General features: G+C 37.4%; 2 protein-coding genes across 12 annotated transcripts in view; both read left to right on the forward strand.

The window, feature by feature from the left end:
* Positions 1-9,257, forward strand: part of lgals4 (galectin 4) — a 72,418-nt gene extending 63,161 nt beyond the window's left edge. For all 10 annotated transcript variants that reach the window (XM_049473589.1, XM_049473590.1, XM_049473593.1 and 7 more), the window contains 20 exons: positions 678-766; positions 884-1,082; positions 1,175-1,288; positions 1,395-1,508; positions 1,682-1,770; positions 1,932-2,130; positions 2,224-2,337; positions 2,445-2,558; positions 3,483-3,571; positions 3,689-3,887; positions 3,979-4,092; positions 4,199-4,312; positions 4,487-4,575; positions 4,739-4,937; positions 5,031-5,144; positions 5,241-5,348; positions 5,527-5,615; positions 5,749-5,947; positions 6,990-7,103; positions 7,201-9,257. In XM_049473589.1, the coding sequence (XP_049329546.1) occupies positions 678-766; positions 884-1,082; positions 1,175-1,288; positions 1,395-1,508; positions 1,682-1,770; positions 1,932-2,130; positions 2,224-2,337; positions 2,445-2,558; positions 3,483-3,571; positions 3,689-3,887; positions 3,979-4,092; positions 4,199-4,312; positions 4,487-4,575; positions 4,739-4,937; positions 5,031-5,144; positions 5,241-5,348; positions 5,527-5,615; positions 5,749-5,947; positions 6,990-7,103; positions 7,201-7,251 (2,511 nt within the window). In that variant the 3' untranslated portion in view covers positions 7,252-9,257. The remainder of the gene's footprint in view (positions 1-677; positions 767-883; positions 1,083-1,174; positions 1,289-1,394; positions 1,509-1,681; positions 1,771-1,931; positions 2,131-2,223; positions 2,338-2,444; positions 2,559-3,482; positions 3,572-3,688; positions 3,888-3,978; positions 4,093-4,198; positions 4,313-4,486; positions 4,576-4,738; positions 4,938-5,030; positions 5,145-5,240; positions 5,349-5,526; positions 5,616-5,748; positions 5,948-6,989; positions 7,104-7,200) is intronic.
* Positions 9,258-12,415: 3,158 nt separating this feature from the next.
* On the forward strand, positions 12,416-22,711 carry LOC103042980 (cytochrome c oxidase subunit 5A, mitochondrial). 2 transcript variants are annotated; one of them, XM_022679922.2, is made up of 5 exons: positions 12,416-12,574; positions 13,039-13,155; positions 14,944-15,065; positions 17,211-17,343; positions 22,572-22,711. In XM_022679922.2, exons 1-4 carry the CDS (start codon positions 12,502-12,504, stop codon positions 17,322-17,324), a joined length of 426 nt encoding a protein of 141 aa, XP_022535643.1. In that variant the 5' UTR covers positions 12,416-12,501; the 3' UTR covers positions 17,325-17,343; positions 22,572-22,711. The 2 variants fall into 2 exon arrangements, with proteins under 2 accessions (XP_022535643.1, XP_022535644.1); XM_022679923.2 differs by having other exon boundaries at positions 12,427-12,574; positions 13,048-13,155.
* Positions 22,712-23,039: the final 328 nt, after the last annotated feature.

Below are 23,039 nucleotides of genomic sequence, written 5' to 3' on the forward strand. Positions count from 1 at the left end.
TTAATTCTTATTATTATTATAATTGTTATTATTATTATTATTATTATTATTATTATTTTCCCCTTTTTCTTGGGTTTACCTGCTTTGAGATCTGCTGCTCTGCACTTGGTTCCTACAACCTTCTGGGCTGGAGAGCTACTGCTCCCCAACCCATTACACTCTGAAAGACAGTTGTTATATTGAAGCTGGGTTTAGGGGGTGTTAATGTGTTGGAATTCTGCTGTGTGGTCCAGTTTCTGAAGGGAGGTGATCATGCTCTGCTTCAGAATATCACAGTGCATGCTGGAATTCAGCTCCCCCAGTACTGGCAGCACTCATGTAGCCTCAGACCATGATGCTACCACCACCATACTTGACCGTAGACAGTTAGCTTCAGAAGCTCTCTTCTAGGACAGTGCCAGGCAGACAGAGTTGATGCAGTGTGTGGAGTATGGTCTGAGCTCTGCAGGCTGACTTCCCTCTTCTTCAAGCTCTGCAGCAATGCTGCAGCACTTTTTTAAAAAGCCGATCTCTGGATATTACACTGAACACATGGAATCAATTTCTTTGTTTGACCCTGGTGAGACCTGTTCTGAGTGGAATCCCACCTGGAAAATATAATCATAAAATGTGTAATTTTATTTTTCTTTATTTATAATATCACTGATCTCTCACTGTGTACACTGTGTTCTCCACAGGCAATTCCCTATGTGGGAACAATTCCAGAAGGGATAAAACCAGATATGGCTGTGTGCTTCCAGGGGACTGTTCCTGCAGATTCTGATCAGTATGTTCTTCTTTACTGTTCAGATACATGTAGAAAAGACCAGTCGATATTTAAACAGATCTTAAAATACTAAAGAATCATCTTAAAATCTTAAATACTGTGTTTTTTCTCTTAAAGGTTTGCCATAAATTTCAAGACTGGATCATCAGATGGGGACGACGTCGCTCTCCACTTCAACCCACGCATTGGTCAGAAAGTGACTCTGAACAGCTTCAGGAACGGGAAGTGGGAGAGTGAGGAATCAGCTTCAGCCGAGCCGTTCACCAAGGGAGCTCCCTTCACCATGTTTTTCACCATCAATACAGAGGGTTACGAGGTGTGTTAATATTAATTAGTAATACATTTATTAAATAAAGACATTAACATAAAATTATACAATCTTTAACTTTATAATTCCTGTGTTTTCAGGTCTTTGTGAATGGAGTGAAACACTGCATGTTTAAACACCGCATTCCTGTAGAGAAAGTCTCTACTCTTAACATTGGTGGAGATGTTTCCCTGAACATGATTGGTTATATTAATGTAAATTAAACGTTTTCTTTCTTTAATGATTATTCTTACATGTATTTTTTCTTTTGAATGTGTTGGTTTATTCAGAATGTTATTTGAAATGTTCTTTTTCTATCAGAAATGGAGCAGTTGTTCCTTCTTTAAGGAACTGCAGAAGATTTCAGGACTGCAGATCTCATCCCAGAGCTCAACACCCATCCAGATAGACGTTTCACATCCAGTGGTTAACCCTGTGAGTTCATATTCTACTTACATCAAAGTTTAATGATACATAATTTCATAATGAATACACATTTCAGAAACTGTCAGCTTGTGCTCCATAGAATAATATCTTGTTATTTTAATATGTTTTTTTTTATTAATGATATCACTAATATGTCACTGTGTACACTGTGTTCTCCACAGGCAATTCCCTATGTGGGAACAATTCCAGAAGGGATAAAACCAGATATGGCTGTGTGCTTCCAGGGGACTGTTCCTGCAGATTCTGACCAGTATGTTCTCCTTTACTGTTCAGATACATGTAGAAAAGACCAGTCGCTAATTAAACAGATCTAGAACTACATACTAAATAATCATCAGAACTGTTTAATACACATCAGTCCATCAGCTGATTTATTTCAACCAGTTTAATTCTGTGTTTTTTCTCTTAAAGGTTTGCCATAAACTTCAAGACTGGATCATCAGATGGGGACGACGTCGCTCTCCACTTCAAGCCCTGCATTGGTCAGAAAGTGACTCTGAACAGCTTCAGGAATGGGAAGTGGGAGAGTGAGGAATCAGCTTCAGCCGAGCCGTTCACCAAGGGAGCTCCCTTCACCATGTTTTTCACCATCAACACAGAGGGTTACGAGGTGTGTTTATATTAATTATTAATGAATGTATTAAATAAATACATTAACATAAACTATATAAAATCTTTAACTTTATAATTTCTGTGTTTTCAGGTCTTTGTGAATGGAGTGAAACACTGCATGTTTAAACACCGCATTCCTGTAGAGAAAGTCTCTACTCTTAATATTGGTGGAGATGTTTCCCTGAATATGATTGGGTATATTAATGTACGTTAAACAGTTTGTCTCTTTAATTTTTATTTTTTATTATAAAAAATGATTTTGGATGTGTTGGTTTATTCAGAATGTTATTTGAAATGTTCTTTTTCTATCAGAAATGGAGCAGTTGTTCCTTCTTTAAGGAACTGCAGAAGATTTCAGGAAGGCAGATCTCATCCCAGACCTCAACACCCATCCAGATAGACGTGTCACATCCAGTGGTTAACCCTGTGAGTTAACTTTCTTCATACATCAAAGTTTAAAAATGCATGATGTTTCTCAGTATCTCACAAGAGTACATCCCTCACATTTTCGTAAATATTTAATTATATATTTTTATGGGACAACACTGAAGAAATGACACTTTGTTATACAACCTGTAGACTGTGTAACTATTCATTGTATCAGTGTAAATTTTCTGTGCCCTTAAAATAACTCAACACACAGCCACTAATGTCTAAACCACTGAAAACAAAAGTGTGAAAATGGCCACTATTATTATTTTTCAGCACTGCATTAACTCTCTCAGGCATTTGCGCTCCTCCACCTTCTGTTTGAGGATGCCTCAGAGGTGCTCAGTTGGATTTATGTGTAGAGTCATGCTTGACCAGTCCAGCATTTGTACCTTTAGTTTCCTCTGAAAGACAGTTGTTATATTGAAGCTGGGTTTAGGGGGTGTTAATGTGTTGGAATTCTGCTGTGTGGTCCAGTTTCTGAAGGGAGGTGATCATGCTCTGCTTCAGAATATCACAGTGCATGCTGGAATTCAGCTCCCCCAGTACTGGCAGCACTCATGTAGCCTCAGACCATGATGCTACCACCACCATGCTTGACCGTAGACAGTTAGCTTCAGAAGCTCTCTTCTAGGACAGTGCCAGGCAGACAGAGTTGATGCAGTGTGTGGAGTATGGTCTGAGCTCTGCAGGCTGACTTCCCTCTTCTTCAAGCTCTGCAGCAATGCTGCAGCACTTTTTTAAAAAGCCGATCTCTGGATATTACACTGAACACGTGGAATCAATTTCTTTGTTTGACCCTGGTGAGACCTGTTCTGAGTGGAATCCCACCTGGAAAATATAATCATAAAATGTGTAATTTTATTTTTCTTTATTTATAATATCACTGATCTCTCACTGTGTACACTGTGCTCTCCACAGGCAATTCCCTATGTGGGAACAATTCCAGAAGGGATAAAACCAGATATGGCTGTGTGCTTCCAGGGGACTGTTCCTGCAGATTCTGATCAGTATGTTCTCCTTTACTGTTCAGATACATGTAGAAAAGACCAGTCGATAATTAAACAGATCTTAAAATACTAAAGAATCATCTTAAAATCTTAAATACTGTGTTTTTTCTCTTAAAGGTTTGCCATAAATTTCAAGACTGGATCATCAGATGGGGACGACGTCGCTCTCCACTTCAACCCACTCATTGGTCAGAAAGTGACTCTGAGCAGCTGCAGGAACGGGAAGTGGGAGAGTGAGGAATCAGCTTCAGCCGAGCCGTTCACCAAGGGAGCTCCCTTCACCATGTTTTTCACCATCAATACAGAGGGTTACGAGGTGTGTTAATATTAATTATTAATACATTTATTAAATAAAGACATTAACATAAAATTATACAATCTTTAACTTTATAATTCTGTGTTTTCAGGTATTTGTGAATGGAGTGAAACACTGCATGTTTAAGCACCGCATTCCTGTAGAGAAAGTCTCTACTCTTAACATTGGTGGAGATGTTTCCATGAACATGATTGGTTATATTAATGTAAATTAAACGTTTTCTTTCTTTAATGATTATTCTTACATGTATTTTTTCTTTTGAATGTGTTTGTTTGTTGAGAATCCCATTAGAAATATTCTTTTTCTATCAGAAATGGAGCAGTTGTTCCTTCTTTAAGGAACAGCAGAAGATTTCAGGACTGCAGATCTCATCCCAGAGCTCAACACCCATCCAGATAGACGTGTCACATCCAGTGGTTAACCCTGTGAGTTCATATTCTACTTACATCAAAGTTTAATGATACATAATTTCATAATGAATACACATTTCAGAAACTGTCAGCTTGTGCTCCATAGAATAATATCTTGTTATTTTAATATGTTTTTTTTTTATTAATGATATCACTAATATGTCACTGTGTACACTGTGTTCTCCACAGGCAATTCCCTATGTGGGAACAATTCCAGAAGGGATAAAACCAGATATGGCTGTGTGCTTCCAGGGGACTGTTCCTGCAGATTCTGATCAGTATGTTCTTCTTTACTGTTCAGACCCATGTAGAAAAGACCAGTTATTAATTAAACAGCTTTAGAACTCAATACTAAATAATCATCAGAACTGTTTAATACACATCAGTCCATCAGCTGATTTATTTCAACCAGTTTAATTCTGTTTTTTTTTTCTCTTAAAGGTTTGCCATAAATTTCAAGACTGGATCATCAGATGGGGACGACGTCGCTCTCCACTTCAACCCACGCATTGGTCAGAAAGTGACTCTGAACAGCTTCAGGAACGGGAAGTGGGAGAGTGAGGAATCAGCTTCAGCCGAGCCGTTCACCAGGGGAGCTCCCTTCACCATGTTTTTCGCCATCAACACAGAGGGTTACGAGGTGTGTTTATATTAATTATCTATAAATTAATTTAATAAATACGTTAACATAAACAATATAAAAGCTTTAACGTTATTATGTCTGTGTTTTCAGGTCTTTGTGAATGGAGTGAAACACTGCATGTTTAAACACCGCATTCCTGTAGAGAAAGTCTCTACTCTTAACATTGATGGAAATGTTTCCCTGAACATGATTGGGTATATTAATGTAAGTTGAACAGTTTGTGCCTTTTGATGCGTGTTTTTATAAAGTGTGGATAATTTTTTTATAAATTAACTGGTTTATGTTTAATCCTCCTACCAGAAATGGAGCAGTTGTTCCTTCGTTATGGAACAGCAGAAGATTTCAGGAGTGGAGAGCTCATCTAGTAGCCTCATAGAGTTAGAACTTTCACATCCAGTTACCAACCCTGTAAGTTAAATATGTGCCTGCAGTAAAGATAAATGTTAACACTTTCAGTCTGACTGAACATTCAGAAAAAGCCAAGCTGCTCTATGATAATGTAAACAATATTAATATCAACATAAAAAAAACATGTCAGAAAACTGATCTGACATACATCTCACTGTACACACTGTGTTCTCCACAGGCAATTCCCTATGTGGGAACAATTCCAGAAGGGATAAAACCAGATATGGCTGTGTGCTTCCAGGGGACTGTTCCTGCAGATTCTGACCAGTATGTTCTTCTTTCAGCATCATAGACAGATATAGAAAAGAGCATTTATTAGTAAACAGCTGTAGAATAATGAACAGTTAACTCATATCAAAGCTCAGCTGCTGTAATTTAACAATTTTCATTTTATTCAAAGATTTTCCATAAACTTCAAGACTGGATCATCAGATGGGGACGACGTCGCTCTCCACTTCAACCCACTCATTGGTCAGAAAGTGACTCTGAGCAGCTGCAGGAACGGGAAATGGGAGAGTGAGGAATCAGCTTCAGCCGAGCCGTTTACTAAAGGAGCTCCCTTCACCATGTTTGTGATCATCAGTGCAGAGGGTTATGAGGTGTGTTTATTAAATGATTTTTAAACAATCCTGTCTTTTTACAACTAAATGTCTTCAGTGGTTAAAAGATGCTCGTCCTTTTCAAAAGGTTTCAAATTTGGACGACTCTTAATTAGGCAGTGTATATTCCTCTGATTTAGCTGTGTGTGGATGTCCAGTGAAACTGCTCGCTTACAGGAAGCTGCAGTTCCTCCTCCAACCACTAGCAGGAGCTGCAGCAGCAGTAGAAGCCTCGCTGTCTTCTCTATCCACTCAGTGCTACAACCCAGCCACGAGCTACAGGCTCAGCTCAGTCAGTCTGGAGCGTTTTTACAGTTTCTGCAGTTCATATATGTAGGACCAATCTGCCACAAAGTGAAAATAAAATAAAGGTTTTAACCTCACTGGATAATACTGCTCTTTAAAGTTCATCTTTCAGCCCAATCAGTGAGTAACGGAGCTAGTTAGCTCACAAGCTAACAGCAGCAGGAGTCACCGAGCTAGTAACCGCACAGAGGATTTTCAGTGACTCAAAAACATATGTTTGAAATGATGCATGAGCCTTATATAATTTATACTGCTTTGGTATTATAAAACCTTTAATACTATATGTTGTGTATGACTGTCTATAGGATCAGCAAAGTATACAGCAAAAAGTGAAGTCTTGAATTCACTCCAACAGAGTTGATTTCAACTCTTTTCCAGGTTTTATATAGCTCCACTCACACATTGCAGCAGCTCCCTCTACTGATATAGCATTTCCGTTTTCAGTGCATTGCCAGCACTTTGTCACCTTTACAGTGTAGAAAATGGCAACTTGCTCTTACAGCCTATAACACTGTGGCGAGAGAACTAAATGAAGTGGGCTAAGTTTAATTAAATCTTTGTGGAGTTGGGCAGTATATATTTTTATTCTGGTTAAAACTGAAATATTCAACTCTGTCAAATTACTCAGACTGTAAAAAGACTGAACACCATTTAGAGTGAAAACCAACTCTCAACTGTTTAACTGTAAATACTAACCTAATAATAACCTACAATATTTATTCCTTTGATTTTCCAGGTTAATGTGAATGGAATGGAACTCTGCAAGTTCAAACATCGCGTACCATTAGAGAAAGTATCAGTTCTTAACATTGCTGGAGGTGTGACCATTGACATGGTCGGGTTTGTCATGGTAAGTGTACAACTTACCACAAAAAATGCACTCGTCTTACAGACAAAATTCAACAACAGATCTGTTGTCTAAAGCATCTTCCTCCCTTTTTTTTTAGAACTGGAGCAAAGCAGCTGTCTTTGAGGAGTCTGAGATGGTCGTCATGTGAGAGCTGGTTATATGAGAGAACCCTTCACTAAGATATTGAACATTAATATGATTTTCTTCTTTACATGCTTTTTTAGTGTTATGCTCTATTTTATGATTCCTAAAACACTCAGAACTTCAAAACAAGAGAGAGTTGATGTGCATGATATGTTTTTCTGACAAAAGGAAGATTTACAAAACAGATAGTTTCACCTGTATACAGAGACAGGTGGCGTGCTTGCAGAAATGGCTTCTTTCTCATCACTCTCCCATACAGCTTCTCCTTGTGTAAAGTGCGCTGTATTGTTGACCGATGCACAGTGACTCCATCTGCAGCAAGATGATGCTGCAGCTCTTTGGAGGTGGTCTGTGGATTGTCCTTGACTGTTCTCACCATTCTTCTTCTCTGCCTTTCTGATATTTTTCTTGGCCTGCCACTTCTGGGCTTAACAAGAACTGTCCCTGTGCTCTTCCATTTCCTTACTATGTTCCTCACAGTGGAAACTGACAGGTTAAATCTCTGAAACAACTTTTTGTATCCTTCCCCTGAACAACTATGTTGAACAATCTTTGTTTTTAGATCATTTGAGAGTTGTTTTGATGAGCCCATGATGCCACTCTTCAGAGGAGATTCAAATAGGAGAACAAATTGCAACTGACCACCTTAAATACCTTTTCTCATGATTGGATACACCTGTCTATGAAGTTCAAAGCTCAGTGAGGTTACCAAACCAATTTAGTGCTTCAGTAAGTCAGTAAAAAGTAGTTAGGAGTATTCAAATCAATAAAATGATAAGGGTGCACATACTTTTGCACCGGTCAAATTTTGGTTTAATGCATATTGCACATTTTCTGTTGGTACAAAAAACCTCATTTCAATCCTGAAATATTACTGTGTCCATCAGTTATTAGATATATCAAACTGAAAGGGCTGTTGCAAACACCCAAATATTTACAACTAAAAATGATTAAGATTAATAGGGGTGCCCAAACTTTTTCATATGACAGTTCTTCACATTGCATGACTGGTTTACACTCTACTCCTTCACACGCTTTGTATCTGGGATTACTCTCCAGAGCTTTTTTTTGGCTTTACCTTTTGAATCAAGTTGAATCATCAGTTTTATTGCCTCTTGTCAAGGAGTCCCAGACTACACCATTTTCAATTGACTTTTCCCAGGTCTTTTGCGATGTTCCTAAGCTATATCTATTCACTAATCAACGTTCTTTGGCAGGCACATGAGAAACTTGAGCCTCGTTTAATCTAGAATGTTTCAGGAGTTCCTCTTCCTTGCCCCAATTAATTTACTTATTTTGTTTTAATTTATTTCTAAAGCAAGACATTTAAAATTGTCATGTACTTAAATTGTGTATTTGCTGAAATGAGATTGGCGACTATCCATAAGAAGTATTTGTTAGCAAAGTAGGCTCAGTTGTGAACTAAAGAAGCTTGTCAGGTATCAAACACTTTTATGAATTAAATATATAAAATACTAATTAGATTTATGCCAAACTAATTATTTGACCAACTTCTTGCAATTTACATGAACTCTGTGGCTGCAGCTCTCTATCATGTCATCTGTATTTTATTCTGTTCTATAAGTATATACACTACATGGCCAAGAAAAGGTCACAGGCACTAATATTTGATTGGACGGTCTTAAGCTTTGATTAAGGCATGTATTTGCTGTGGCACAAAATATAATTTGAATTATTGCATTAATTTCTCTCTAAGATCTTGTGTTAATGATTGGAGATTTGGAGCACTGTTAAAAAGTCTTTTCCAGCATACTATCACTTCGCTCTCTTACCCTGATGCTCCATAACTCTGTACCAGGGTAAATCTCGACTCATCAGACCACATGACTTTTTTCTATTGATCCATAGTCCCAACTTTATGCTCCCTAGCAAACTGAAGTGCTTTTCTTAAGGCTACACAGCTGCTTAGTTTCAATCCCTAGAGATCTTTTCATATTGTGTGTGTGGAAAAGCTCTTACTTTCACTATTAAACATATCTCTGAGCTCTAGTGTTGTTTTTATACATTAGATCATTGTCACAATCATTCAAGATTTTTTTACGATCACATTCCTTCCTGGATGATGATAATCCCCACTGTACTTTCATTTTTTTAATGGTGTGTTAGACATTTCTTAAACCGATTTCAGTCGTTTTAGAATCACCTTAGATGTTTTCTCTGATTGATGCATGAGAATAAATTGACCCTTTTGAAACAGATTAACATTTTTACCACAATCACAGGATGGGTCTTTCCACATGGTTGTTTAACAAATGAGAAGCTACTCACTGCATCAGTTAGGGTTATATAACTTGTTGCCAGGTGAAACAGAATCACCTCTTAACTATTTGCTTAGTTAAATCCAGATGGTGACCTTTTTTTGCCAAGCTATGCAAATTTTAAAATCAGAGTGCCCAATGATGTTTATTGCAGTCAGTAGGGACAATAATATGAGTGAAACAAAGTGAAATACTTTAGATAAATTAATAAAAGAGTTTATATTCTACAAAGTGACCTTCCACAGTCATTTCCTTTATTGTTTTTGGCTTTGCATAATGTAACTTCAATATAAGTGGGGTAAGGAGTTTGTTTATCACTAATTGTGTTTAGTTTAATATAGGGAGACGGGATCTGTATGCATGTCAGGGGTCTTTATTTGATATTCTAATGAGTACAGTATTTGTAGTTTAACAGGAAACAATTCTTTATGCCTTATTGCTTGGTTATGGTTATGTATCTTAACTTTTCTCTTTGACAAATAAAATATATAGAAGCAACTATATAAAATTGTGTGTGTCTTTACTGTTTTTACATTATTTAAACATTAACATTGGACACCTGCTCATTAATTATTTTTTCAAATACAAAAGACTTTTTCTGTTTCCCCCGTCTATGGAAGACTTTCTGCTAGACTTCGGCTGAATGCTGTTTGCATTGATAAAAAACATTTGGACATATATTGTACATGGCTTTAAGAATAATGGTAGTATAAAAGTAATGCCTTTACTAAAACATTACATATAAAAAGGGCTGTTTTATGACAATACATTTAGTTTATACTTACTTTTATTTACTTTATAGATTACAATATAAACAGGATTCTGGTTTTCTTCCTGCTACAGTGAAATTGCTGATAAACAATCCCGTAATTTTAAAATACATTTGCTATAATGTAGTTTTACAGTGATAATACTATATTGTGTTATCCACGAGGGGGTTAGTTTACTTTGTATTGAGATTTCAGGTGTAGCAGTAAGACTACTGTTAAATATTCTAACAAAATTTATGATAATAAACCTACATAATGAGTAATATAATATATTTAGTTGGTTAAAGGGAGTTACAGTAATTAGAAGAAGAGGAGAACTTTTGAACACGATAGATGGTTTTAATGTTGTGGCTGATGTGTTTTTGATCTGCTATGAATAAAGTTTTATGTAAAGTATATATTAATAGTTTTTTTTACCGTATTATAATATCTCAGAGTAATTCTCCTGCTTTTAAAATGAATTAGCATTAGTTAAGCAAATAAAGTGTAGGTGCTTATTGTAACCTACCTTAGAAAGAGGAAACATGCTGTGTGTGTGTGTGAGAGAGAGAGAAAGAGAAAGAGACACTAAACTACGTCCATATTGCGTCTAAATATCCACTAAACTACGTCCATATTGCGTCTAAATATCCACTAAATATCCACTAAACTGCGTCCACTGAAATTTAGACGTACTTTAGTGGATATTTAGACGCACTCGCAGTGGGACAGGGCCTTTAAAGCATTTTCTAGGGTGTGAAAAGTGTCTATTGCTCCATATGAACCCATTCATTATAAACTCACTAAGGAGCGCCATCTGGCGGCCCAACAAACAGATTCTCTGCTTCTTATTTTTATTAAAGCTATAATAAACAACCACCTAAAAATCTGAAAAGACTCAAAATCTCAAAAGCAAGTAATTAAACATAAATAGAGATAGCTTTTTTATTTTAAACTGTAATGTTTCAACGTTTAAGGGTAACTTTGTGAATATAATATTTTCCAGTATTATATTAAGATCAATAAAATATTTATTAGATTGAAATAGTGTTGAAATATACTGACTTAAAAGGGGGATGTCTTGTCTGAAATGTAATTTATATATATATATATATATATATATATATATATATATATATATATATATATATATATATATATATATATATAAAGACAATAAGAGTAATTAATCAGTTGACTGACTGGAGTTTTGATATATTATATATATTTTATTTATTTATTTATTTATTTAATTTACAGGGTGATGGTATAATTTTAATCTTAAATACTCTAAAGGCAGTAGTTAAAATAAAACATTAAAGATACTGTAGCTTTAACTTCCTGCTTTCCCCACGCGCACACTGTCGTCATCACTGTGCGTCTCCCCGGCGCTGTCCTTTACTGATCCGAGTAGGTCTCGAGTCCGTTCCGAGGAACCGACTCTTCTGAACAGCAGAATTTGATTTAGTGAACCGAGCTCCCGGCCTGTGTTCATATAATACAAATACAGACAGATTCGATTATTTTCATTTACATACGATAATTATATAATCATATTCATAAGAGATTTAATCAAACAGAAACCAGAGAAAATATTCAGCCTGATGTTAAAAACTCTTTATTATTATTATTTAATGCGTTTAGATTGTAAAATATATATAATAGATATTCACTACAAAATTACAAAAATATCATGAATAAAAATATTGTTTTTCTTATGTAGAATAAAATGTAATTCTCTTTTATCTACAACTACAACTGGCTAGTTCAAATCAATGCTAACTGTAAACTGTAAATTGTACTTCCATATATTGATATATTCTTTGGGTGTATTCGTCAACAAATTAGATTTTTTGTGAATATAACACTTTGCAGTAAGAATATTAAAATAATTTAATATAGTTAAATCCCTGTTTGCTCTGCATTTGGCTACACGGTAGATCATCGATTAAACTATTTGAATAATTAAATGAGTACTTAAAAAGCAAATAAAACTGTTAAAAAGGATAAAACAGATAAAACTGTCCTAAAATCCTAAAAATTCAAAAAATTTTGCTCACTGTACAGACCGCCGTGTTTTTGTGTCAGAAAAAAAAGCTTCATTCATTTGTTCATGGTTCTGAATCGGTTCATTTGATTCGGTTGATTTAAGGGTCGGTTCACACACCGCGGTTCTCTCCGGACTCGGACTTCTGCAGATCCGTATTCACCTCCCGCTCCGGCAACATGCTGCCCGCCGCTCTCCGCCTCTCCGCCGCCGGTGTCCGGAGTTTAGCGCGGCTCCGCTCTCCCCATTCAGGTTCGCTCTCAGCCCGGGGGTCGGGGTTTTTACCTGGGGGCGGGTTTGAGGCTCTGCCCGGGGTCGGGCTGCTGTTAGCGGGTAGCTAAAGCGCGCGCGCTGGCGGCTGAAGGAGAGCCGTAGCCGGGCGCTGAGTCCGGCCCCGGTCCACACGGGTCTCCGGTTTAACCGGGTTAGAACCGCCGCTGCTGTTGATCCGCCCGCCCGGGTCCTGCAGGGTCTCGGATCCGCTGATTAACCCGCTGTTTACCGCGCAGCGCGGCGGCTAGCCGGTCTGTTAGCTGAACCGCTATAACCCCCGCATGCCCTTGTGATGACCCGGCGCGCTGAACTCAGTTCTCCGGTTAAACCCTGATCCCCGGGCCTCCTGCTCTGCTGCTGCTGTTATTACTGTGTTTACAAAACCCCGTGTTCTGCTGCTGCTGCTGATTATTAATATATTCCTGTGCTTTTCTTTATTCCAGCTCTGGCAGCTACTCGGTGCTACTCCCACGCTAAAGTAGAGACAGATGAAGAGTTTGATGCTCGCTGGGTGACTTACTTCAGCAAGCCTGACCTTGATGCCTGGGAGCTGAGGAAAGGTAATCTCACCTAGAGGAGCAGGTGATCTTCAGGCGGGTGCTGATGATGAGCTGGAGCTGCTGCAGATTTAATGGATCAGGCCTGGTTTGTAGCTTAGTCGACATCCCTGATCATTTTTATGATTTCCCTTTATAAATCATTGGTTGTTTGCATTGGCAATTTTAGTTAAGTAAATCATATAGACGATGAAACACAATGACATTTATAGGGTTTACAGGTAGTGTTCAATAATTCTTAAAACTAAATTAGGCAGGTGCATACATTTTGAGCACCCTTTATCACTAATTATTGGAACACAAAATTAGTTTGGTAAGCTTATTGACCCTTGACCTACATACATGGGTGAATCCAAGGATGAGAGAGATAAGGCGGCAAATTGCAACTCCTCTTTGTATCTTCTCTGGAGAGCCGCAACATGGAAGCCTCAAAACAAAACTCTCAAATGACCTGAAAAAAGAAATGGTGAACATCATGGTTTAGAGGAAGGATACAAAAAGCTGAATAATCTCAGAGATTTCAGCTGCAGTTTCCACTGTGAGGAACAGAGTGAGGAAATGGAAGAACCACAGACACAGTTCTAGTTAAAACCTGAAGTGACACAACAAGAAAAATCTCAGATAATCAGAGGAGAAGGATGGAGAGAACAGTCATAGTGAACCCACAGACCTCCAGAGCTCCAAACACCTACATCATCATCATCTTACTGCAGATGGAGTAACTGTGCATCGTTCACTATTCACTATTCAGCTCACTTTACACAAGGAGAGGCTGTATGGGAGAGAAATTAATGCAGAAAAAGCCTTTTCTGATCACACGCCACAAACAGAGTCACTGGAGGGGGGGGGGGGGTATTTATGCATGAAGGAAAAAGAACACAGCATTCCAACACAAACACTGTACTGCTCCCCACAGTAAAATCTGGTGGTGGTTCATCATGCTGTGGGGCTGTGTGATCAGTGCAGGTACTGGAATCTTGTTAAAGTTGAGGGTCTCATGGATTCCAGTCAATATCAGCAGATTCTTCAGAACAATGTTGAAGAATCAGTGAGAAAGTCTGAATATTATTATAAATCTGTGGTGTGATTTAAAGCTGCTGTTCATGATCAGAAACCTGAATCAAACCTGACTGAACTGGAGATGATTTATAAAGAAGAATGATCCAAAATACCTTCAACCAGAAGCTTCAACCAGACTCTCATTGGAAGCTGTAGGAAGAGTTTAGGGGCTGTTATTTCTGCAAAAGGAGGATCTACTAAATATGCACCAATATCTCCAAATTTACGCACCTGCCTATTTTAGTTTAAATAATTATTGCACACTTTCTGTTAATCCTATAAACTTCTTTTCACCTCTAAAATATCACTGTGCTCATCTGCTATATGGTATATTTAACATAAATAGCTGATCTGATCAACCAATGATCTATAAAGGAAAATGCTGAAATCAGTAGTAACTAAGGCTACTGATGATTATTTTGGAAGTCGACTAATTAACAGTTTCTTTTCCGATAAGTCTACACATTTTTTTTAGCTGATTTTTAGCTCAGATTTCCAGTTGTGGTGAGTCTGTGTTAGTTGGCTCTACTCAGCGGACTCTGGTGCACTCTGACTTTCGTAGTGAAGGGAGTGTAGTGTTCGATAGGCTAAGACTTTCAGCCTCAAATTCACACTCGACTTTAGTCACAGTAAATCAAACGTTTGAATTTGTTTCTCCAAACTGTTTTAATACGAAAAAAAAAGTTGCATGTAGATGTATGTATAGTTTAACCCTGTTTATCTTGCTTTCAGGCATGAACACTCTGATTGGGTATGACCTGGTTCCTGAGCCCAAGATTCTGGACTCTGCTCTGAGAGCATGCAGAAGGTTGAATGACTTGGCCAGCGCAATCCGCATTCTAGAGGCAGTTAAGGTGGGTGCCTTGCTGTCCCTTTGTTTGTGTTTTTTTCTTTTTTTTTTGTGGAATAATGTACAGTAATCTCTTGCATTTGTTGTCATTACAGAATTAAAAATGAAACATTTTACCTTTCCTGCCTTACGATGCTGAAACACATTCAGCGAGTTCAATTTGATTATTTCAGACTTGTCAAATTTATATCTGTGAAACAGCCAAAAACATGGCTATTCAGTAATGGCAGTGTATTCTTCTTCTTCTTCTTCTTCTTCTTCTTGACCTGCCAATATGTACACATTTTGCATAGGGGTGGGTATCGTCACTGATTTCCCAGTTTAATTCGATTCCGATTCACAATGTTTCGTTTCATTTCAATCGGAAATTTCAATTACGATAAAAAAAATGTAGTGCTTCCAGAACATTAATGAGGCTTTAAAATCCATCGTTTTCAACAGCTCTGTATGAACATATATACTGACATTTTAGTTACATAAAACAAAAACAAAACATGCTTTATACATTCCTTATTTATTTGCAAACAAAAGTGTGAAATTTACCCAGACTCACTAGTTCAGATATGATATCACAATAAGAGTGGTGTTGATAAAAACACAACAAGCTAAATGAATAATGTAAAGAGAGAAAAACTTTATTAAATTCAAAGGAAAAAACAGCCGTCTGAGTGGAGCTCTTCTCCCCTCCCCCTTTTTAAGAGCCTTCATGGGGCTTTACGGAGATCATAATTATAATTTCACTGTTTACGCATTAAATCACTCAGTTTTGTTAACCTTATTCTGTCTAATATTTAAACTATTTACACCGTACGATCGCCTAACGCTGCTAAAGCGCGCCGGCAGGGGAAATCCGGCTAAAGGGGTCCAGCAGTGAGTGGAAACGCAGAAGAGAATTACTCCCTGCAGTGCAGAGTCCTGGGTACCGTGCTCCAGCTCACCCCAGCCAGAGGATGGTGCTCGAAAAAAGGATGTTCTCGCAAGACGTTAAAACTGTGCGCATATCCTGGGAAAGTGGGCTAATTCTAAGGATCATTTGGGTTTATATGAAATCAATATCGGATAATTCAAATGAAGACTGGTTTAAAACAAAAAATCTATTTTTTTAACACCCCCCTATTTTTGCATAACGTGTATTAGTGGTGGGCAGTATACTGTATCATTCAGTATACCGCACAGGAAACTCAAAAGGTGGTTTAGCTCAGCCTGCAGAGAAATCAGAACACCTCCTGCTGCTGTTTCTACTGTACGAGTATGTTTTATTCCAGTAAAACAGAGCAGAATTATAGCCCTTTTAAATATATTAATACTGTAGCTTAAAGTATAATTTGAATGTATTTGTTAATTGGAGAAAAAGGGAATTGTGACTAATTTTAAATACTGTAATGCCTCTAATGGCTTCAGGAATAACATGTAGTAAATTTAAATTGAACTTGTCTTTTGAGAAATATCTCTTTTGAATACTTAAACATATTTTATGTCCATTTATAGTGTTTATGGATTTTTTTTTATATTTTGTAAAATAAATTGTGTTAAAGTTGTTGGCCTATCTATTTTTAAGGCCTACTATTTACATACTTTAGCTGTTTTTATGCTAATGAAGTCTGCTTTATTCATATATTATAAGATTTTGTGTGACATGGTAAACCCAGTACTAATCAAAGCCTTAATTTAAAGCCTTAGGGTTTTATATTATATGCACTCCTAACAGTACAGTAAATCACATATCTGTATTAATGCCCAGTCATACAACAAAATAATAATAAAAACAGTGATATAAGTGAAACAGCCAAAATCTTAAAAAATACCATGATATGCATTTTTGGCCATACTGCCCAGCACTAACGTATGCATTTTGACCTCCCACTTGCTCTCATATTGCCACATCATCCCAAATTTGTCGGGCGAACTGGCAAAGCTCATTAGAAGGCAGCCTGTATCTGCAAACAATATTGTCTCTTCTCGTACGAAGTTAAATTTATTATTCTTGATGGTCCTTGACTGTGTTTTTCACTTGTAAAAATATTGCATTACCTATTGTGCACTGTAAAAAATGTCTATCATGAAAAAAATATTTTTACTCCATGGCCTTTCTCACAGTGTCATTTATCATTTCCCTGTCCTGCATTAACACCTAATAATTTCTCCTCAGGACAAATCAGGACCTCATAAAGAGATCTACCCCTACCTGATCCAGGAGCTTCGCCCCACCCTATCAGAGCTGGGTATCTCCACTCCAGAGGAGCTGGGGATCTCTAAGGCATAAACGTCCTCATTCTGGAAATGTGAGTTATCAGTCCTGCTGCTGCACTTTTACTGCTGCATTAATCTGCGTACCTTTCTATTATCTTGTCCCATGACTTCTGTCATGTCCCATGGAAGCTAAAGAAAGCTGCACAGTCCTGTAGGATATGCGTGTGGGGCCTCCCACGTTAAATATGGATTTCATTTCTGTTTGTATGGGCAACTCTAGGCAGATGCCGCCGGTCACGATCATTACCATCCGCTGCACAGCCCACTGTTAATTATATTTCTGCTTTTATTGAGAAATATTGTGTAAATTGTTAATTAAACATAAAATATAAAATAGTAACATACTTTTAGCTTTTAATTTAAGGTAGCTTTTAATTTAAGCTTTTAATTAAATTGTGCACCTAACTCAACAATCACAAATTTCACATTTTTATATCCATGTTTCTCAGTCGTAGACCTGCCATTCAGGTCTGCAGAGGTTGTTCAGATTTATTACTGGAGGCTAAAACCAGGGGTGGGACAATGCAGCCTATTGTTTTTATTTGCGATACATTATTAATACATGGCATCCAATTATAAATATTGGACTTAAAGTTAGACTAAACACTATAGAGTAACGTTACTGCTTAATTACTCCACTTGGTGGCGCTATAATCAAATGTACATGGTAAACCTGCAGTGAAGAATATTGGCTGTTAAAAATCCTCAATTTCTGGTATTTGCTTATTTAGGAATATTTTATCCTGTTCATGATACTTCACAGCATCTGTGTTACTGGAGAATTGTCTCGCCATATATCGAGTATTAGCGATCACAGTGTTGTGATATTGTTATCCTCGGCTATGTATTGTGAAATGTCCTATGATTCCCACACCTACGAAAGAATTTAAGTCTATTTTAGATTACAGTGATTTATTTTTAGGTACTCATGTAATGTTTTATATCCAGCTTTAAGTCGGAGGCTGGATCAGTGTACAGGTGCTGGTCAGCGAATTAGAATAATTTGAAATAGTGCAATCATGAAATTCTTTGAATGCATTTTTTGTGCAGAAAGCAAATCAGGTGTTCACCGCACCTGTCCTACTCGTTAGACTAATCACAGAACTCGTTACCTGGAAAAAAATTTGCTCAGCTGAGCTTTCCAAAAGGCCCATTTTGGCCATTTAACTGTGACACTGTTGTTTTATTGAATTAGAATAATGGAGAAACCGTTTCATTGAATTAGAATAATTTTTATTATAATTACAATCATCACTTTCTCAGTATTTTGTGGCTGCCCCCTTGGCTTGTATGACTGCCTGAAGTCTCCGCGGCATCGATTTGACCAGCTTGTCGCAAGTTTCCGCACTCACAGCTTCCCAGGCAGTGGCGATGTTCTGCTTCAGTTGGCCCAGCGTAGTAGGCTTTCTGTCGCGAATTTTCCGCTTGACGATGGCCCAAGGGTTTTCAATGACATTGAGGTCAGGCGAGTTGGCCGGCCATGCCAAAACTTCAAGCTGTTTTTTAGTGAACCAATCTTTGGTCGACTTTGCCGCATGAGCCGGTGCAAGATCCTGTTGAAATATGAAGTCTTCTTCGCCGAACTGTTCCTCAACAGTCGGAATCAGGAACGTTTCCAGAACATCTTGATATACGGCAGCATTGACAGTCTTCTTGAGGAAGCAGAGTTTCCCTACACCTCGAGCGGACATGCATCCCCAGACCATAACGCTCTGGGGAAACTTGACGGATCTTTTCACGCACTCGTGGTTGTAGGTTTCGCCACCACGACACCAGACACGAGGACCTTGGTCACCGAAGGAGATGCAGAAGCGTGATTCGTCACTGAAGACCACTTTCTGCCAGTCTTCAGCAGTCCACTCGCCGTGTTCTTTGGCCCACTTCAGCCGTTTCTCCATTTGTTTCTTGTTCAGCATCGGTTTTACTGCTGGAACGCGAGATTTGAAGCCGAGTTCGCGCAGACGACGGTAAGTGGTTGATCTGGAGACGTCAGCGCCGGTCTGCTTGTTCCACAAGTCGGTGAGCTCGGAAGTGGACTTGAACCGGTTGCTGACTGCGATCTTTCTCAGCTGCTTGTTGTCGAGAGCAGAAGTTTTTCGGACGCCGGAACAGTTGGTGCGCTTGCTGCAGTTTTTCTTGAGAGCTTTGCAGACGGAAGACTGGCTGATGACGAGCTGCTCAGCAATTTTAGTTTGGGTCAAGCCTTGTTGGCGAAGGGCTTGAATTTGAGCCACTATTCCGGTTGAGAGGTCGCGCTGCTTACCCATGATTGATTTTACAACTTAGAAATTCTACTCAACCCTGACTTTATACTGCACAGTGAACACTCTTCACAGAAAACAAAAATTCAAGCATTTATTCTAATTCAATGAAACGGTTTCTCCATTATTCTAATTCAATAAAACAACAGTGTCACAGTTAAATGGCCTAAATGGGCCTTTTGGAAAGCTCAGCTGAGCAAATTTTTTTCCAGGTAACGAGTTCTGTGATTAGTCTAACGAGTAGGACAGGTGCGGTGAACACCTGATTTGCTTTCTGCACAAAAAATGCATTCAAAGAATTTCATGATTGCACTATTTCAAATTATTCTAATTCGTTGACCAGCACCTGTACTTCCTGTAAACTGTACAGGTGCTGTTAGAGCTCTGCTTCTTAGATACTGGAACATTACAGTGAGTGATCACTAACAGTCCTCAGTGAGCTGAATTATCCCAGAAGATTTAGACGGTATAAGCCACTAAATGCTTTACTGGTGCTGTGAGATACGACCAAAAATGAATAGTCTGATAATAATATATAAACATGATATAGAATCATTTCTTTATATTCTGTGATTTATTTATAGCATTGCCCCGTGAAGGACCTATTTATTACATGTCAATTTGCACTTAACAAATGGATTTGATCTCATTTTATTATATTTCTCCTTTTGAAAAGCTTTGTGCAAATTTCAGCATAAAATATGAAGTAGTAATAAGCAAGTCTGTTTGGACTGATCATGGTCATCACTGCTGTGGAGATGAACTTAATTTAGGGAGTGGGAGTTTGTTACTACAAAAAAAAAAAAAGAGGATTATCCTCATTTATCACCTAATGATGTCTGGATCAGTTATGTTGGTCCGTTCATTCATCCGCTTCAATTTCAATTTAATTTTGATTAATTAAGGATTATCAGTTATACATTTTGTCCAGATATTAAATTCTAAGATTTTTAGAGAAGTACTGATATTCTTGTTTAATGTATCTTAAACCTTAATGCATTAAGAATTAGTTTTTTTTTATTATTATTATTTCATGTGTCTATAACGTAAATTAATGTACATTGAAAACACACATGTGGCTGATTTACAGATTTTCACGCAACTTCAGTGTCAGAAAGGCTTTGAAATTATTATAAAAAAATGTATTGTTTGGATTGATATATATTTCTTTTTACTCTGAATGTAACTGCTGCCACATTTAAGGTGGAACTGAAAACGCTCTAAACACGAGTGAGTGAGGAGCTGTATAAACTGAATAAAAGTGACACATTTTGTTGAACTACTCCAGCAGCCTTTTGGAACACTGAGTGAAAGGAAACATAAAACTAACTTAGCTTCTGTAAAACTACATGTTTTGGTACGACTGGTCTCCTGCTTTTTAAAGCGGAAAGGTTAAACCAAAAACTTAAGAAATTGCATGTAATATCTTTTTTTCTGAAAGCGATTGAGAACTTAATATTTAATATATATTAATATACATGCAGTCTGAAGTAGTGCTGCTGTGGACACTGATGATAAAGTAGGTAGTTTAACCTTATTTACAGCATAGCTAACCAGCTTTAACACGCTACACCCGAAAATATCTATAAGTCTGATCTTAACATTCTGTGGTCAGAAACTGTGGTGGATGGAAGTTAAATGGATCTCCTCAAGACCCAGATATTTTTGTGTTCTGATGTTCAAGCTAAATTTAAGTATATTATATCACTAATTCTATATGTTTATAATCACACTGGGTGTCATCTATATCAGTGGTCCTCCACCAGACATTATAACACAAAAATAAACATTGCCTCCCTCCTAATCACACAGCTCTCCGGCTCTGCTGGTGGAAGACGTTGCTATAGAGGAAAAATAGGCTAATTTTAAAGGTTGATCTTGAGTTTTGATTTTTTTAATATTGGCTTATTTAAGTGAAAAGATATTATGCATATTTACAGGTTTAAGGCATTTTACAGATAGATCTGCAGTTCCTCTAGAAAATGTTTTGTTTTTTTATTTTAAGGATGTCAACGTTAAAGCGTTAAAGCACACGATTCATTTTTTATTTATTTATTTTATTATTATATATATATTTTTAACTATAATTACGGCACTAACTTTAACCAAGACTTCTGGCGTGAACTGCCTGACCAATACTCTGATTCTGGTCTCGGTCTGGTCCCAAACAAACTCTGGAGTGGTTTCTTGGTGATGAGAACATTATCTGCTCTCGATCTGTACCAGCTATTAAATATACTTCTATTTATTTGAGCTAAACTGCTCATAAGGCTCAGCTTAATCTGATTTATAAACAAGGTAATATACTACTATAAACAAACGCTGTCTCTGCTGCTCCATACTGTTTACACATGCAGTAACGTGCAGCATTCACTGCTCGCAGCCGCAACACTCAGTTTACTACATCTGCACTGCACGTCCCATTGAGAACACGCTTTTATACTCAGCAAATACGGTTCTAAATCAGAAATCCTTACAACCAAGCTGAGATATTTATTATAAAATACAAAAGAAAAGTCTTCTCTATCCAATTCATCATGCGTTCTTTATTCCAGCACCCCACGTTGGCTTTATCTCCCCTTAAACATATGAGTATTTACTAGTATTTTAATTGACACCACTAATATAAATATAATTGCATTTTGCATTTCTCACATTCATTCTTTTATTGCCATTTTAATATCCACTATAAGAACTTGCATCTTAAGAACAAGTGTGATTAATCGCAGTACAATTGAAGGGTCTCCATCAACCAATCATCAGAAAGTTGATCTTAAGTTTATAAAGCTTCTAATGAAGGTTTGCAATATTGGGTTTAATTTGTACTTGCTGATGATCTAAATCACTGCGTGGATTGCAGGTTTGGGTACGTCACCATATTCCAGAGTGTTATCTAGTTGATCTGTTTGATAAAGTTAATTGGTGAACAAATGCCTCTCTGAGGTCTAATTTCTAATGCATCTAATTTGTGCATCTTACTTTTCCTCTTTCTTTTGTAGAATTCCCGGCATCTCTGACGAGGGTGTTTTTGAAAGCACTTACATCTCTGCCTTTGTTCTTTACTGTCTGATGTTCATAAAGCCCTGTACTGTCCTGTCATGTATACAGTTATGGACCTAATAAACAGAGCAATATCTGATTTGTCTTGTTGCTTTTTTTTCAGATGCAAAGAGTAACATTTTACTATTCTTACCTCACATTTGTGTAAATATTTAATCATGTCCTAAAACACTGAAGATGTGACACTTTAATACAATGTAAAGCAACGGCATGTAGTTAATGTAGAAAGGGTACCCACTATAACACCCCCGCCAACCTACATGTTAATTATTATAACAACTACATATTCTCTGTCTTGACTTGGTTATATACACTTAATACACCTTAACAGCCCAAAAATAAAACGGCTACAAATTAAAAAAAAGTACCACGTACAATAGACTACAACAATCAATGCTTAATTTTTG

This window comes from Astyanax mexicanus, unplaced genomic scaffold (genome assembly GCF_023375975.1).
Source record: "Astyanax mexicanus isolate ESR-SI-001 unplaced genomic scaffold, AstMex3_surface scaffold_40, whole genome shotgun sequence".
In the NCBI taxonomy this organism is placed as follows: Eukaryota; Metazoa; Chordata; class Actinopteri; order Characiformes; family Acestrorhamphidae; genus Astyanax; species Astyanax mexicanus.